The sequence below is a fragment of the Cynocephalus volans genome, chromosome 14, assembly GCF_027409185.1.
Source record: "Cynocephalus volans isolate mCynVol1 chromosome 14, mCynVol1.pri, whole genome shotgun sequence".
In the NCBI taxonomy this organism is placed as follows: Eukaryota; Metazoa; Chordata; class Mammalia; order Dermoptera; family Cynocephalidae; genus Cynocephalus; species Cynocephalus volans.
In genome coordinates this window covers 34,569,756-34,584,390 of record NC_084473.1, presented here as the reverse complement: position 1 = coordinate 34,584,390, position 14,635 = coordinate 34,569,756, and the positions used below count along the sequence as shown (strand labels likewise).

Sequence of the window (14,635 nt, the reverse complement as noted above, 5' to 3'; positions counted from 1 at the left end):
TTAACATCTAAAAGAGAAAAAAATTTTTCTACTCCACTAAAGTCAAAAACTCTGCTTTTTCTCATCAAATGGTGTTGGCTCTACTGTTTCATGTAAACTGATGGAAACTAGCTGAAATGGAAGGACTTCTTTTACTTTCCATCTGCTAAATATTGTATTGTATTGAATCACTTATATAAAATATGTCAGGAGAATTTGAAAAAGTGAAAGCATCATCTACTCTCTGCATTTCTTGCCCATTTCTCCTCCATTCTCTTCCCCTAAATAGGAAATAGGAATGAGGTGCTACTTGATTTAAGTCTCAAATGGCCATTATTGTTACCTATTTAATCATTCAGGCACTTTGATCAACAAGACACTACAGCATGAAACAAAAGTGTCTGAGAAGAACAATATTCTCTACCCCAAGAATCAGGTCTTTTTTGGAAATCAACTTCTAAAAGGGACCAATACAAAAATTCAGTGCTTTTTTCAACTCTTACAGATAATTTTTTTTTTTTTTATTTTAAAGATGACCAGTAAGGGGATCTTAACCCTTGACTTGGTGTTGTCAGCACCACGCTCAGCCAGTGAGCGAACCAGCCATCCCTATATGGGATCCGAACCTGTGGCCTTGGTGTTATCAGTGCCACACTCTCCCGAGTGAACCACGGGCCGGCCCTACAGATAATTTTTATATCTATACCTCATCTGGTTGACAACTAGCCCAACACTTCAAAGAAACAATTCTTAAGACCCTCTATTTTCAAAATGTGACAATAAAAGTCTATATTGCTCGTGTACTTTCTCTTTGCCAGAAACTGCCATATTATTAATTGATTTTTATACAGAGGTTATTTAACATTTATAATCCTAATTGAGAGCTTGATATAGCCTAATTTAGACCAAAATAACATACACAGAATTTAAGTTAAAATAGGATTAATCATCCTCTCTGCTCGTAGTGATTGTTTTCTACCCCAAAGTCACCAGCCTTTCAAGAAGTAAACCTTAAGATGAATTTGAGCGGAGGAGAAAGTGATAAAGAGAGGACTCGCTAAGCTTCCAGTGTGAGTCGACTGCGTCCCCAGTCAGGGAAATAAACTCAGGTTAAGAAATTGTTCAAGATTATGCATCTAGTAACTGGCAAAGCTGGGATTCAAATGTGGTTCTGTGATTCCAAAGCCCATGTTTTCCTGCTGCCTCCAGGAATAAAGTCCCTTTGGCCTTTGTCTGCTAGTCTTCTCCCTTATTCTTATAAGGCCTCAAGATTCAGTGGGTCCCTGCAAACTCTAGAATTAAAAATAGGATTTACTGAAAATATTATAATTTGCAGGAACAGGGGCCTGAGTACAAACCAGTGACTCTCATGCTTTTTTAAAAAATCATATCAGAATCACCCAAAGAGCTAATAAAATATGCAGATTCTCACAGGTCTGGATTTGATAGGTGTGGACTATTTGATTCTGGGAGGTATGTGTTTGTAGGAGGATGGTGTTTAACTCCCCCGGTGAGACACCCTGATATGTGGTATGAATTTCCTGGATAAATTTGGGAAGAAAAACCACCTTGACACTTATGTGACACATTTCAGTGCCACAGCACCCCTCAGCCCCTCCCCTGCCTAGTCTAGCCCATAGCAGCGAGCCTTCCTATGACGACAGGGGCCAGCGTGCCACTGGCTTCTGAGGCCTCAGTATAAAAGGTGAATACGAGATCTATTCCACCAAACCTGTGAATTGTCAACAGCTAAGGAGCAAAAGCCTTCACAGAGCACCAGAGCTGGGACCAATTCAATTCCATTTCAGGGTTTTTCCTGGTTGAGAGCAGCAGAGGAGCAACTTTAAAATGCTTGTGCCTCGTACCTGCATGTGGGTAGATCTCAAAAACCCCACCAAACAACAGACACTCAACAGTGTGAGTTCTCTTCCCACAGGGGCTGCAAAAGACTCTATTTGGCAACAGCCCAGGATGTCAGAAGGATCTAAGGTGAAGGAGGATGTCTTCTTCAGTGATTAATTCTATCACCATCTGTTCCACAGACATTTCCTGAGCACTTCCTACATGGCAGGGGCTGGTCTCAGTTTTGGGGACAGAGCTTTGAGCAAGACTACTCCTGGCCCTCAGGGATCTCTCATGATGACCAGGACCTGACCTCCTTCTTTATCACAAAATACACACAGCTCAGCTCAGAGCCCTCAAGTCCATGAGGAGATAGATGCTCATTTCCCTTTAATTTGAATGTAAGAAGGAAGCTGTCTCTGAGCGGTTTTGCCAAGAGAATAAATCTTTGAGCAAAAAGTTGAAACACAAAGAATTGTCTGTGCTATTTATCTCCATGCCTAGAACCCAGGCCTTCCATGGCCAAAGACTATATTTGACCCCAGACTCTACAGGATAGCCCTTCTGGCATTGATTAGAGGAGCCCTTCATAGCTGCTGCATTGCAGATGGACAGAGTCAGGACAGTGACACAAAACTATACCCAGCATGTGGTCACAATTAAGATCACTCCTGTGGTCATATTTGATCTGAACTTTGGAGGAATTCAAGACAACTTACTGGGGTTATATTCCACTTTCAGAGGCCTTCTGGTCAGTTCTAATAGTCACCTTTCTTAAAATATCCTAGAATATGGAGGAGGGTGTTTTGGGCTCATAAGCTGAGGGCACCCCCTTTTTTGGGAGATGGAAGCTGAAGTCAACTAAGGACCAGGAGTCCCAGATCTTATTCTTTTTTTTTTTTTTTTTTTTTTTTTTGTCTTTTTCGTGACCGGCACTCAGCCAGCGAGTGCACCGGCCATTCCTATATAGGATCCGAACCCGCGGCGGGAGCGTCGCTGCACTCCCAGCGCTGCACTCTCCCGAGTGCGCCACGGGCTCGGCCCCCCAGATCTTATTCTAATTAGCTGCGTGACTCTGGATAATTCACTTTACTTTCCTGAGCCTCAGTTTCTTCTGTAAAATGGAACAAATGCTAACCACCTAACTCACAAGGTTTTGTACTCATATCCAAAGATGGGAGAGTGCTTTGTAGAAGGGGAGGCTATTCAGATTGTTAGTTGCTATGTCTAGAGGACAGAGTAAGACTCCTGTTTGCTGGATCAATCAGGCAGTGCTCCCCATTACTATCACTTTATTCATCCTTCCAGCATTTCTGGGAGGTGGTTTGTGCTATCCAGATGAGAAGTGGAAGCCTGAAACTTCAGTGAAGAGCCTTGACTAAGGTCACACAGTGAGCAGATGAGAGAATGGGGCAGGAATCCAGCCGTCCTGGCAGCCCGCACTGGATCAAATTTAAGTGGCAAAAGCTCAGCTGACTGCAAAAGCTGCTTAGAGATAGATGAAATGATTCATCAGTAATAGAGCAAGATGCAGAAAGGAGAGTTGATCAACAGAAATTAAATTTCAACCCAATAATAAATCCTAACGGAGATGCCACTGGAGAAATCTGTAGGTATCAACAAGGATAGCAGCGTATCTGCACTCACTCTTCTTAAACTCACAAACCAAGGAGGATGAAGCTTTACCTCTATTCACACACCTGGGACGTCTACGATATGTGTTACAGCTGTCCTGCCTCTGGTCTCTCTTTGCTTTAGTTCTTCCTGTACACCCTGTTAGTCTCCTCCAAACACCTGTTTAATCATGTCACTCATCTCAAAAACGAGCCTTCCCATGCCTTACACTCTTCATTTGATAGTCAAGGCCCTAAGTATCATGGCCAGTGTTTATCTTTTCTGCCCTTACATCTTGCTACTAGGAACTTACTGCTCCAGGGGCAATGGCTTTGACCTTCTGCATCTCAGGGTCTTTGGTCAGATTACCCTCTTCACTCCAGTGCTGACCGCCCACTCGTCTTTCAAAGTCTACCTCAATTCCTTTCTCTGTGAAATGCTCCAAGGCCACTCTTACTTCGTAGTAAAATCTTATTTATGAACTTAGCACTCATAGTTTATATCAGAGATTTATAACCATTGCCTCCAGTCCACCCCTCGCATTCTCTTTTAAAACCACTCTAGTTAGACTTTGCTTCCACCACTGCACTGAAACTGCCCTTGGCAGGATGACTCCAGCATCGAGTGCACGACGACGGTCACTTCCTACTTCCCATCTCCCACGGCTGCCAGTGGCGCTGGACCCAGCTGTTTGCTCATTCCTACCTGAACCCCTTCCTTGGCTTCAAGGGCACTCTCTTGGTTTCCTCCTTTGCTCCTGGTTCTCTTTCTCCATTTCCTTTACTAGTCCCTCCTCACCTGCCCCATCTCCAAAAGCTGGAGGGTCTCAGGGCTCAGTCCTGGGCTCTCTTTTCTTCTCCATCTACCTCGGCTGATCTCATCCAGTCTCAAGGCTTTAAAGCCACCTATGGCTAACAACTTTCAAATGTGTAGATCTATTTCCAATCTCTCACCTCAGCTCCAGGTTAGATCTTCATTGTCTAGTCGTTATCTCCACTTTGATGTCTAATGGGTTTTTCGAACTAAAAATACCCCAACCAAACTGCTTTTACCCCCAGAGCTGCATCTCCATGGCTTAATCTAAAAATGTTATAGCCATCCTTGGCTCCTGTCTTCCTCTCACTCCCCACATTTAATTCAAACCCTATTTCATTCTACTTTTACAAAGTAATCCCAATCTGACTTCTCTCCACCTCCACGGCTACTATGCTGGTCCAAGCCACCATCCTCTCTCGCCTGGATTATTACAACCCTCTGAAGTGGGCTCTCTGCTTCCACTCCTGCCTTCCACATCCTCCAGTCTACGCTCAGCCCAGCACCTGAGAAATCCTGTTCAAAGGTGAGTTGGATCACGTCACTCCTCTGCTCCAAACTCTCCAAGGCTTCATGTCTGGCCCGTGGCTACCTCTCTGCCTTACCTCTTCCTACCCTCCATGCGCACTGAGTTCCTCCACACGGGCCTCCGTGCTTTTACTGGAACACACGCAGCTTGTTCCCACCCCAGGGCTTTTGCCCAGAGGTTCTGCCTCTTTCCCATGATACCTGCAATTCTTCTGGGTCTCTTAATAAAGCTCATCTTATCAGTGAGGCATTACCTGATATTCTATATAAAAGAGAACAACCTGTCCCACTTCTCCCTAGCCCCCTTGTCTGGCCGTGCTTTTCTCTAGGACTCTTACCCCATCTCGTGTCTGCTTACCGCCCCCTGTTCATTGCCTGTCTCTCCCTACTGAGCGTGAGCTCCACGTGCACTGGTGTTTGATGTACTGCTGTCTCCCCGGTGCCTACAACAGTGCTGTCGGGCATTAAATGAACCTCTGTTGAATAAATAAGGCCACGTTTCATCATGCATCTCGTTAAAAGCATGTAACTAGGAAAACTGATATAAAACTTGTTAAATAGGTGACGTATACTGGATAAAACAACTCCAGTGGGAAATCCTATAATTTTCCTTATTCTTTTCATTCAAAACACTTAAGAATTTCCTTTTACCCGTACACATGCCAAAAGATAAAATATCATGGGGGTGAACCTTTGACTCTTGAGCCACATCTTAAATAAGGCCAATGAGACTAAACTATGAAAAGTACCCAACTGAAAGCTCTGAAAATGGTTCAGCCTCCTGATCTGGCAGAATATCTCATCCTTTTTGGAGGATAAATGGACATTTTTAGAAATGCTCAATTGGGGCTAGTCTGTACAACACCTAAACAAAAAGCCAACATGTGCGGAGCTCATTTAAACTTTTTGGGTTTGACTGACCACCCCAGTTTACAATTACACAGTATGGATACACTGTTAAATTGGCATGAATCCCAGCTCACTGTACTGAATAGAGCAAGATTCTATAACGTAATTCTGCAAGAAAACACAAGAATTGAGGTGAAGAGAGAAAGGCTCCTGATGTGCTCAGGACATCAACAGGATCTTAGAGTAAGCCCTCACTTCAGTCTGAGTGGTCTGCTGCCTGAGAAGTCTGAGTGCTTAGGGGTTCAGATTGGGAACACTGCCTGGGGGGCCATCACGGCAAGGGCTCAGGACCTGCATGTCTGGGGTTAGGGGCAGAGGATAAAGGAGGTATTCTGGCAGGAGACAGATATAGAAGCTAGGAGAAGGCCTGAGGGAGGAGCTGGGCAGCTGTGGGGGACTTAGGCTTGAAATCAGGAGATGCATGATGCAGTTGACATGAAGAGGTGGGTGTGGGAAAGATGCAGACACGGGGTCCACGGTCCACAACAGCCAGCTAGGTGCATGCTCAGTGCTGACGTTCTACGTGGGAAGAGAGGAAAGTTCGCTTAGGGCTTGAGAAAAAGCTGCCTGTGATGGGATGGATACTGGCTGGAATTATGAACTGAAAGAAGAATGCACTAGAACCATATTCTTTAAAAGCAGGTCCACCATTTTGGTTCTGATATTCATGTCATAACGGCTCTTAGGAGTATCCCCTACTGTGTCCGATCTTGGACCTTTTGCACTAGGCCAGTCCAACACTGCACTAAAACTGCCACTCTGACAGGGCAGGTGTCATTAACAAGTCGGTTACACCCATAAAGCCATACTGCCACTAAAGGTTAGAGTTCGCAAGTCTGAAGAACCACAGCGATTCTGGCATGGAACCAAAATATGGCCCTCTCCTGGCAGGTCATCGTTCTCCAAGTTACCCAGGTCCCTGTGTGGGAAGACTTTGGCTGGGCTTCATACACTGCTTGGGCCACGTGAACTAGATGAGTGAGCAGGTTCTGGGGCTGCTCTAATTTCATCTTAAATCACTGCTACAGCTTGACAAATGGAAGGACGGTGGCTCAGGTACCTGGACACATTGGGCAGCAACTTCCTTCCACGTTGATGGGCTCGACACAGGGCAGAGGGGGGCAGCTGACGGTCGAGCAGAGGGTCTGGCCTTGCAGGCAGTAGCAATGGGTGCAGCTGTCAATGTCCCACCGCTCCTCGTCAGCATAGGCCTTCCCACTGAAGTGGCACACCACCTTCTTTGGAATCGTGTCTTCTAGTGAAAAGAATAGCACATGGTGGAGTTGCTTGATGTGACAAAGCACAAAATCTTATTACACTTGAGAAATAAAGGGCAACGGCTTTGTACGGTCACAATATGCTTTAGGATTTCCAGAGTTTGGTAAAACTTTTTCTTTCCCAGTCCCCTGGTGCTATTTTCCTAGGAGGACCTTAAGAACTCGCATCTTGTGGCCTGAGCCTGATGACGGGCCACTGAATCTACGCCAGGGTGGTAACTAACAACCAGCTGGGGATGACACCCACTGGGTAAGTGTCATTAGGCTGTCATCTAGAAAGAGATAAAGCGATAAAAAGTTCAGCTGAGTATATTTACAGAGATAGATTTAAGAAATTCCTACTTTAGTTAATCCTTTTTGTAAATGACACAGGGGAACAGCAAGGAACGACAATGGCAATGATCATATGAACTAGGAGGTTTCCTGTGCCACCCCAGACGGGGAATTAGCACTGAGATAACCACTTCCTGCATTTTTCAGTGATACTGAAAGGATTTCTCTCCCATCAACAAGGATATTTCTCCTTTAAAAACAACCCCATTTCATTTCAATCCATTTTTTCTAGCGAACTATGGTTACTGAGAAAATACTTTTTAAGAGCTGTTTTTATGTGCAGGAATTTACAGCTTAAACATCCTGCTCTTCTTTTTCTCTGCTGTCCCCTGCCATCTTCGCTTCCTCTCTCCTCCAACCTCTCCTTGAAAGCTCCTTTCCCTTGGATGTGATGCCTGTTCCTGATGTTCCTGAATTTATTAACTTACTAGTGGTCACATTGCACAGCCAGTCCTGTCCCTCTGGAGCTCAAGTACGATGGCTCAGAGTGAGGCCCAAGTAACCAGCAGTTCTTGGGGAACCATGATTTCTTGGAAACTAGGGAAGAAGGAGGGGCTGGAAGGTTCTTCCCTGTTACCAGACAGGCCAGTAACTGATGACTCCTCCTAATCAGATTTTCAATGAAGTTCCACTCATCACTGGCCACCAATAAATGAAAAACTATAAAGGAATCTGGAAGGAAATTTCATTAGGAAAGCAGTGGTCCCCAGGGCTCAGGGTTCTTCCCAGTAGGCATGGGAAGCCCTTGCAGGGACAATGTTCTTTGAACAGACACAAAGATCAGAAACCAGAATGCCTGAGGACACAATGAGAAACCCGTAGTGGCATCAGGAGCCACTTTCTCTGAGCAGCCCCAAACTCTGCAGCCAGGAGGGTCACAGATAGAAATGCTCACAGATCTGTCTTTGGTCTCCGCATTGTCTTCTTATCAACTACTCAGGCATATGCACCTTTTTAAATGGCACTAATAACGTCCTATTACTGTAATATCTTTATTTCCACAGATATAAGTTCCAACCCATTTGGGAGTGGTACAAGCAAGCACAAGAAGTAACCTATGTCAGGTGTTAAACTGCATAATCTCTCTGCTTCTCAACATTTCTTCCATCATTTCTTTCTCTCGTTACTACTGCCTAAGGTTCAACAAGGGACACTGAGCAATCACGGGAAATTCTAGTGGTAAAGAGAAATCCATTTTTCAATATTTATTAAAAACGTACTTCACTGTATTTGTAAAGGTTCCACAGAAAGTTTTCAGGTGCACTGACTATTAGGCTAAAAACTCCTTTGGAGGCTTTCAAACCAAAACCACGACAGAAGTTTTTGCTACCACGGAATCCTTAAACAAGGTGACTTCATTTAGATGTCCAAAATGCTCAGGTCAAATTGGCTGAAGAGTCATCCAATGAGCCTAACTCAAGTAGTATTCTGATCTCCACTCAACATTTCATTGAGGACATTAGTTTGGGCCATCAAATCTACAGTCTATTATGCAGGGAATTCTTTATGAAAGGAAGCATTGCTTCATAAAGCTATGTCACGGACTATGCCTTGTAGTAGCTCATATAATGGACCCATATCACTGAAAAAAAATTTAAGCAACCATACTCCCGGGCAAGGAAATGAGAAGAGAGGAGGTTAAGCTCCTTGTCCCATCTTGTCCTCCCTCTCTACTGCACCCTCCCTTCGTGACATCTGTGCTAGTCCTCTCCAAGAAGAGGTATAAGCACAGAAAGGACTTTGTAAAAAAGGAGTTCAACTTAAGGCCAAACACTGGTCTGTATTTTCTTAAGATCAAGGCAAAGACACTCATTACATCTGAAGGTATCTAATTAATGAATGCTACTAGTATTTATGAAGTTAAAATTATCTTTTAAAATTAGGTAAAGATGTTCAAAATAGCAATAGGTTAAACAGTATAAGGGCATTCACTCGTTTAACAAACTTTTATTATCAGTGCTGAGGAAGGCCTGACCCTGACCCAGAGGACTGCACAGCAGTGGTGGAGACAGGCCCGGGGATTGAAACTTGTCAAAGCCCAATGCAGTAACTACTGTGAATGGGAATGAGACATAGAGCTGGACAACACGGAGGGAGGCAAAACCGCTAGCTCTGCTGGGGAATTGGGAACGCTTCACCCAGTTACCGTGAGGGGCGACTGGGAGAAGATGAAGGGGCTGGCGGGAGGGCATTCCAAGCAGAAGGTGTGTGTCCAACAGCTCGCCACGTGGGAAGAACAGTGAGAGGCGTCAGGGTGGGACAGAGTGTGTGTATCTGTGTGTGGGGTATGGCTGGGGACGAGGTTCAGATCAGATTGTAAAGGGCCTTGAATAACAACTGAGAAATTCAGATCCTCTCCTGTGGATGAGGGGAACTCCGCAATATGATAACATGGAAGTCTGAGCCGGGCAAGAAAGGTGGGGAGGTGATGAGCCTAGACTGAGGCAGAGGTGGTGGAGATGGAAAGGCAGGGCTGGATTTGAGAGCCATTTCTGAGAAATAGCTGCCGGGGGATGGATGGGGATGGATGGGGAGGCATGAAGGATGACCCTGATTTTCTGCAGGGGAGGCGAGGCAGAGGTAATTGCAATATATGAGTCATTTTCCTGCTTTGAGAAATAAACAGTTGGTGACCTTGTCAGGTCTTATCAAACTGCTCCAGATATTCCAGTGGATCAGCCCGAGCCGTAGTGGTTGACCTTCAAACTCTTAGCCTCTCTGTGTGAACATGGCCGTGAGGCTGTCATTAGGGCAGAACTGGTTTGGGGCTCACCAAGGTAAAAGAGGACAGATTTAGTCAGTCACTGGAAGCTACCTGCGGGAACACATAAGTTGGGAGGGTGTGGGGTTACAGACAAAACTGGCAGCACCCTTAACAGAACTTTAAAAGTTTATACTCCTTTGATCCAATATATCTACCTCTAGTAATCCATCCTAAGGAAGTAATCAGAAAAGGCCTAGAATAAATTGTTTATATAGGTGTTCATCACAATATTACTTATAATAACAAGGAATTAGGGGAAAAATCTGTGTCCAACAATAAAGGAATATTTAAATGACTCACAATACAATCATATGAAAGATTATGTAGCTACTAAAATGCATCACGTGTAGTATAAGCTCAATCATGTAAAGAGGAAAATTAAAAACTGCCTAAAAAGAAATGAAAATGTGAACAGTGATTGATAGAATCAAGGGTGAATTTTTTTTTTCAGATATGAGTTTCTCTTGATAATATGAGTCAAAAATACATAAAATGGAAATCTCAAGCACATAGACACATATGCATGCACACCCCTCCCCCTGCCCTAACACACATACATGTGAGAATATTGAAGGGAAGAGCTCAGACTGAGCCTCGTCCTAAAGAACCTGGCCACGCAGCCTGGTGCTTTCCGAAACACACCGACCCACTTAGAAGAATTTCAACAGACAGCAGGAAAATGAAACCACACAAGAAATGCCAAAGATCAAATGCTGAGCTACAACATGACACAATGTTTATGTAAATACTCATTCAGTAATTGTATGTGATCACTGTCTAAAAGAATACTTATAAAAAGATATAAGAGAAAGAGCTACGATTCTAAAGGTCTTGAAGGTGATGGGTTGAACCAAGAACTTTTTACTACATATTAGGTGAAACTAAAGTTTCTCATTTTATTTTGTTACCAAATTAAATCCTTTTCTAAATTCAATGAGGACCAAAAGTTCAAAGTAATAAAATGATGACAAGTAACACAGAAACTGGAAGCCCCCAGAAAGCCACTGTGGCAGGCTCAAAGCACAGTTGCTTAGAGGTAGAGTCAGATTCACTGGGCAGCTAAGCTATTTCCCTGCAAGGAGTGGGCTAACATGGATCTAGCTCCTAGGTACTTGTACCAGTTTATCCCTGTTCCATTCAGCTCTATTCACCACTGATTATCTCAGAAGCATCTTACCCTCAACTGCAGTTTATTTGCAACTGGGTTAATTCAGACTTGAGATCAGGAAGCTATCTTATCAGGTTTAAAAAACTGGGGGTTAGGGGGACAGGTAGCTTATGGAGATGGATGCCAATCAATCCTCAGTTGACAGCACTGGCAGACCTGCCTCAGGTTGTCCCCATTGTGCCTGGGGCTCTCCAGAAAAGGGACTTTTTGGTCATCCAACATTTTCAGGACCCCAGTGAAGGCAGAGTTGGTTCTAATCTCCTGACCTGGGGTGAGCTATAGTTAGCAGTGCACGTGTTACACCAGGGCTAGCAGGTCTGATGACAGGGACTCCCCAAATGCACCAGTCACCATATGAGACCCATTTCAGAGATGGCAACAGAGAAACGACTCCACATTTAATCAGTTTGAATCACATTATCAATACATTTTATAATGCCAAATTTTGCTTCTTCAAACATGCTTTAAAACAAAGCCACATTTGACCTTAAGACATGGGTGGGTCACTGTTCTACTGAATTTTCATGTGAAGTAAACAGAGGACTCTTGTTTTTGGAAAAGCCCTGAGTAATCTTTACCGGGGTGGCTGTTATATTATCCATATTAGATTAGATTAGGTTTTAGTTAGTGAGACTTTCTAGAAGTATTTTTTCTTTTGACTAAATTTTGCTTGAAAGGCCAATGACCTAAACAGGCCTGAAAGTATGAAATGAATTTCAGTTGAATGATGGAGCCTGGGGTCTCCATTTCTTACACGCTCATTTCTTTCCCTAGATATATTGGCTTCTTCAATGGCACATTGGGGTTAACCTGAGAAAGCTCTGTCAGAAAGTTTTAGCAGCCACTAGGTTTACCAGGAGACATGGTGGCTATCCTATGCAATTTGAGGTTCTAAATAATAATTTATTAAACTTCAGTTTTTTGGGCAAAACAGCACAGTCTAATTGAGAGTACATATGAAAGCATTTTAAGCATTCAGCCTGAAAAGAGATGTAGAAATAGAGACTGGGAAGATCCAACTAAAAATAATCTAAACAGTTTATACTTGGCCATGGGGGTTGTGCCATTTAATTCCGGCTGCTATATTTATCACTCTAACTGGTTTGTTTACGCTGACAATGACATTAAGGCTTATTCCTCGATACCTAATAATAATCATAACTTCTACTTACTGAGTGCCTACTACATACCAGGCCCGTGTGAAGCATTCCACATGAGCCGATTCCTTTTGCCCTTGACAGCCTAGTGGGACAGGGTATTGTTTCAATTCCACAGAAGACCAAGGCACAGGGGGTTTACGTCACTTGCCCAAGGTGCATGGCTAGGAGGTGGCAGGGTGAGGATGGGGACCAGAGTAAGTCTGGCTCCACAGTTCTCATGCACCTTCTGCCTGCCATGTACCAAGTGGGATAAGCTGAGGAAGGGCCACCGGCAGGGGCAGGTGATCAGTCAGTGCCACATGAACAAAAGTCATTGCTGCTCACTAACCAGAAATCGGGCCCTCCAATTTACTTTTGTCTTCAAGGGTAAATTATCCTTCAACTGACTGCATCACATACATGGCACAGTCTTATCAAGGAGAGAAGATAACGAAGCGTTTATTGAGGACTCGTGGACCTCCTCAGGAAAATCTCCATTTAACACTTTTCTCTCTCCCTCTCACAAACCCCCCACCTCCAGCCCCAGAGGAAAAGGATTAGAGGAGAATGTTCCAAGGAAAACATGAGGTATGACACTAGTATAATAAAGTTTATTTTTAAAACAAACACATCAGGAGTTATATATCCAAACAAATGTGATCTCCTTCTGAGTAGTCCTTGCAGAAGGCTCTAAACGTATTCCAACAGCGCTGCTGTTGCTTCATACAGCTTTGGAATTTTCCTTTTGCAATGGCAGCCAGGGCCAATTTTTGAAACATGCAAGGAAGGTAGTTACTATTTCATAGTCACACCTTGGTTTAGATCAACTTTGGGATTTGGTTTCCTCAGCTCTGGCCTCTTATCTTATCCATCAGATTTGGCTTGAAATGACTTTTGGCCTCTTACAGGAACAAAGTCTCAGCTAAAGGCTCAATATTTGCTTCTGCAATCACAATCAGAGTGTGTGTCAGGAGCCTGGGGCTCCTGTGTCACCGAGGCTCCTGCAGGGGGTCTGTTCAACTCACAAAATGCTCAGGCATATGTCTTATCTTTTTTGGATTCAAGTATGAGCAACATTATCTTGCCTCACATATGACTACAAAAAAACATGCAATGTCTTTCAGCAGTAGAGTCTGGAGCATTCTGCGTGGGGTTTGCCTCCCTATTTTCCCTCAATTCTGGTTGATAAGAGGAGGAAGAAGTGGTGAGGAGGCCTTGAAATGTTGTTAACTCCTTTAGAGTTGACTTCCTCAACTGTTTACACTTCATTATCTCACTTCTGTTCAAGATAAGGAAAGAAGCCTTAGCAGGCTGTTAAGGCTGGACTTTGTTTTTATGCTGGAGAGATTTTAATCACACCTTAAAGCTAATTGACAGCTGGGGAAATCTAGACCTGTGTTGTTTTCTTCCTCTGTAAAGATACGATTTAGTACTTCAGGAGTCCCTGATGTGGTGGTACAGCCATTGCTCTGACTCTGACCCTGAGGCGGGATATACATTAGCCTCTGAAAAGAAAGCCTCTCCAGATTTTTGCACCTTCCCTCAGTGGAAGGGTACCAAAACCAGAAATCTACTCTAACTTACTGTTATAGCTGGGTTTCCCAATTTCTGCCTGGGAAACAACTTTCTTGCATAGATACTTCAGGTTCTAAATCTGGTTCAGGTGGTCATGAAGTCAGAGTTCTGGTGTGGGAGGAACTTCCTGGGAGGAAGTCAGGCGGCTTTAGAAATTGCATCAGTTCTTTCAAATCTCCTTCAGACTATGTAGAGTCCTGAAAAGTAATTTACTCTGGGATCGTGGTGGCCAAGAAGCTAAATGCAGCTCTTCATCTCACTGTCCAAGTCCCTCTGCAAAATACTCCAACACAGTACTATAGTAGAGTGTTTGTTCCTCCCACACACGGAGATCGAGGGCCCCTGAGAGCTCCATCTAAGCACTAGGGGTACAGCAGCCAATGAGGCCCTCGGGAAGATGTTCCTGGGTCCAGAGGATCCCCTCAGCTTTGTGTGAGTCCACATCCAGATGGATGTGCCAAATGTTTTGGAAAGACGCGCCAACAGCAGGCCCCGCTGACAACATTATGCTTCAACTAACTTAAATTTTAAATCCAAAGGATTTAAAGAAAACTTCGATGAAATCATTTTCATCAGGTGTAAAAAGGTACTATGTACATTACGGGTGATGTGGGATTTAGAAAAGGGAGTGGAAAACGCACCCAAATATTACCAATGACACAGCTGACCCGGGTAAGTACAGGGGAGGTACTTT

The 14,635-nt window shown here is 44.0% G+C and overlaps 1 protein-coding gene across 5 annotated transcripts in view; it reads right to left on the bottom strand.

The window, feature by feature from the left end:
• The window catches only part of CRIM1 (cysteine rich transmembrane BMP regulator 1), a 183,577-nt gene that overhangs the window by 6,832 nt on the left and 162,110 nt on the right, over positions 1-14,635 (bottom strand). For 3 of the 5 annotated variants that reach the window (XM_063078184.1, XM_063078188.1, XM_063078189.1), the window contains one exon: positions 6,746-6,940. The exons of 1 other annotated variant lie outside the window; for it this stretch is intronic. In XM_063078184.1, the coding sequence (XP_062934254.1) occupies positions 6,746-6,940 (195 nt within the window). The remainder of the gene's footprint in view (positions 1-6,745; positions 6,941-14,635) is intronic. One more of the 5 variants, XM_063078185.1, reaches the window with a different exon arrangement.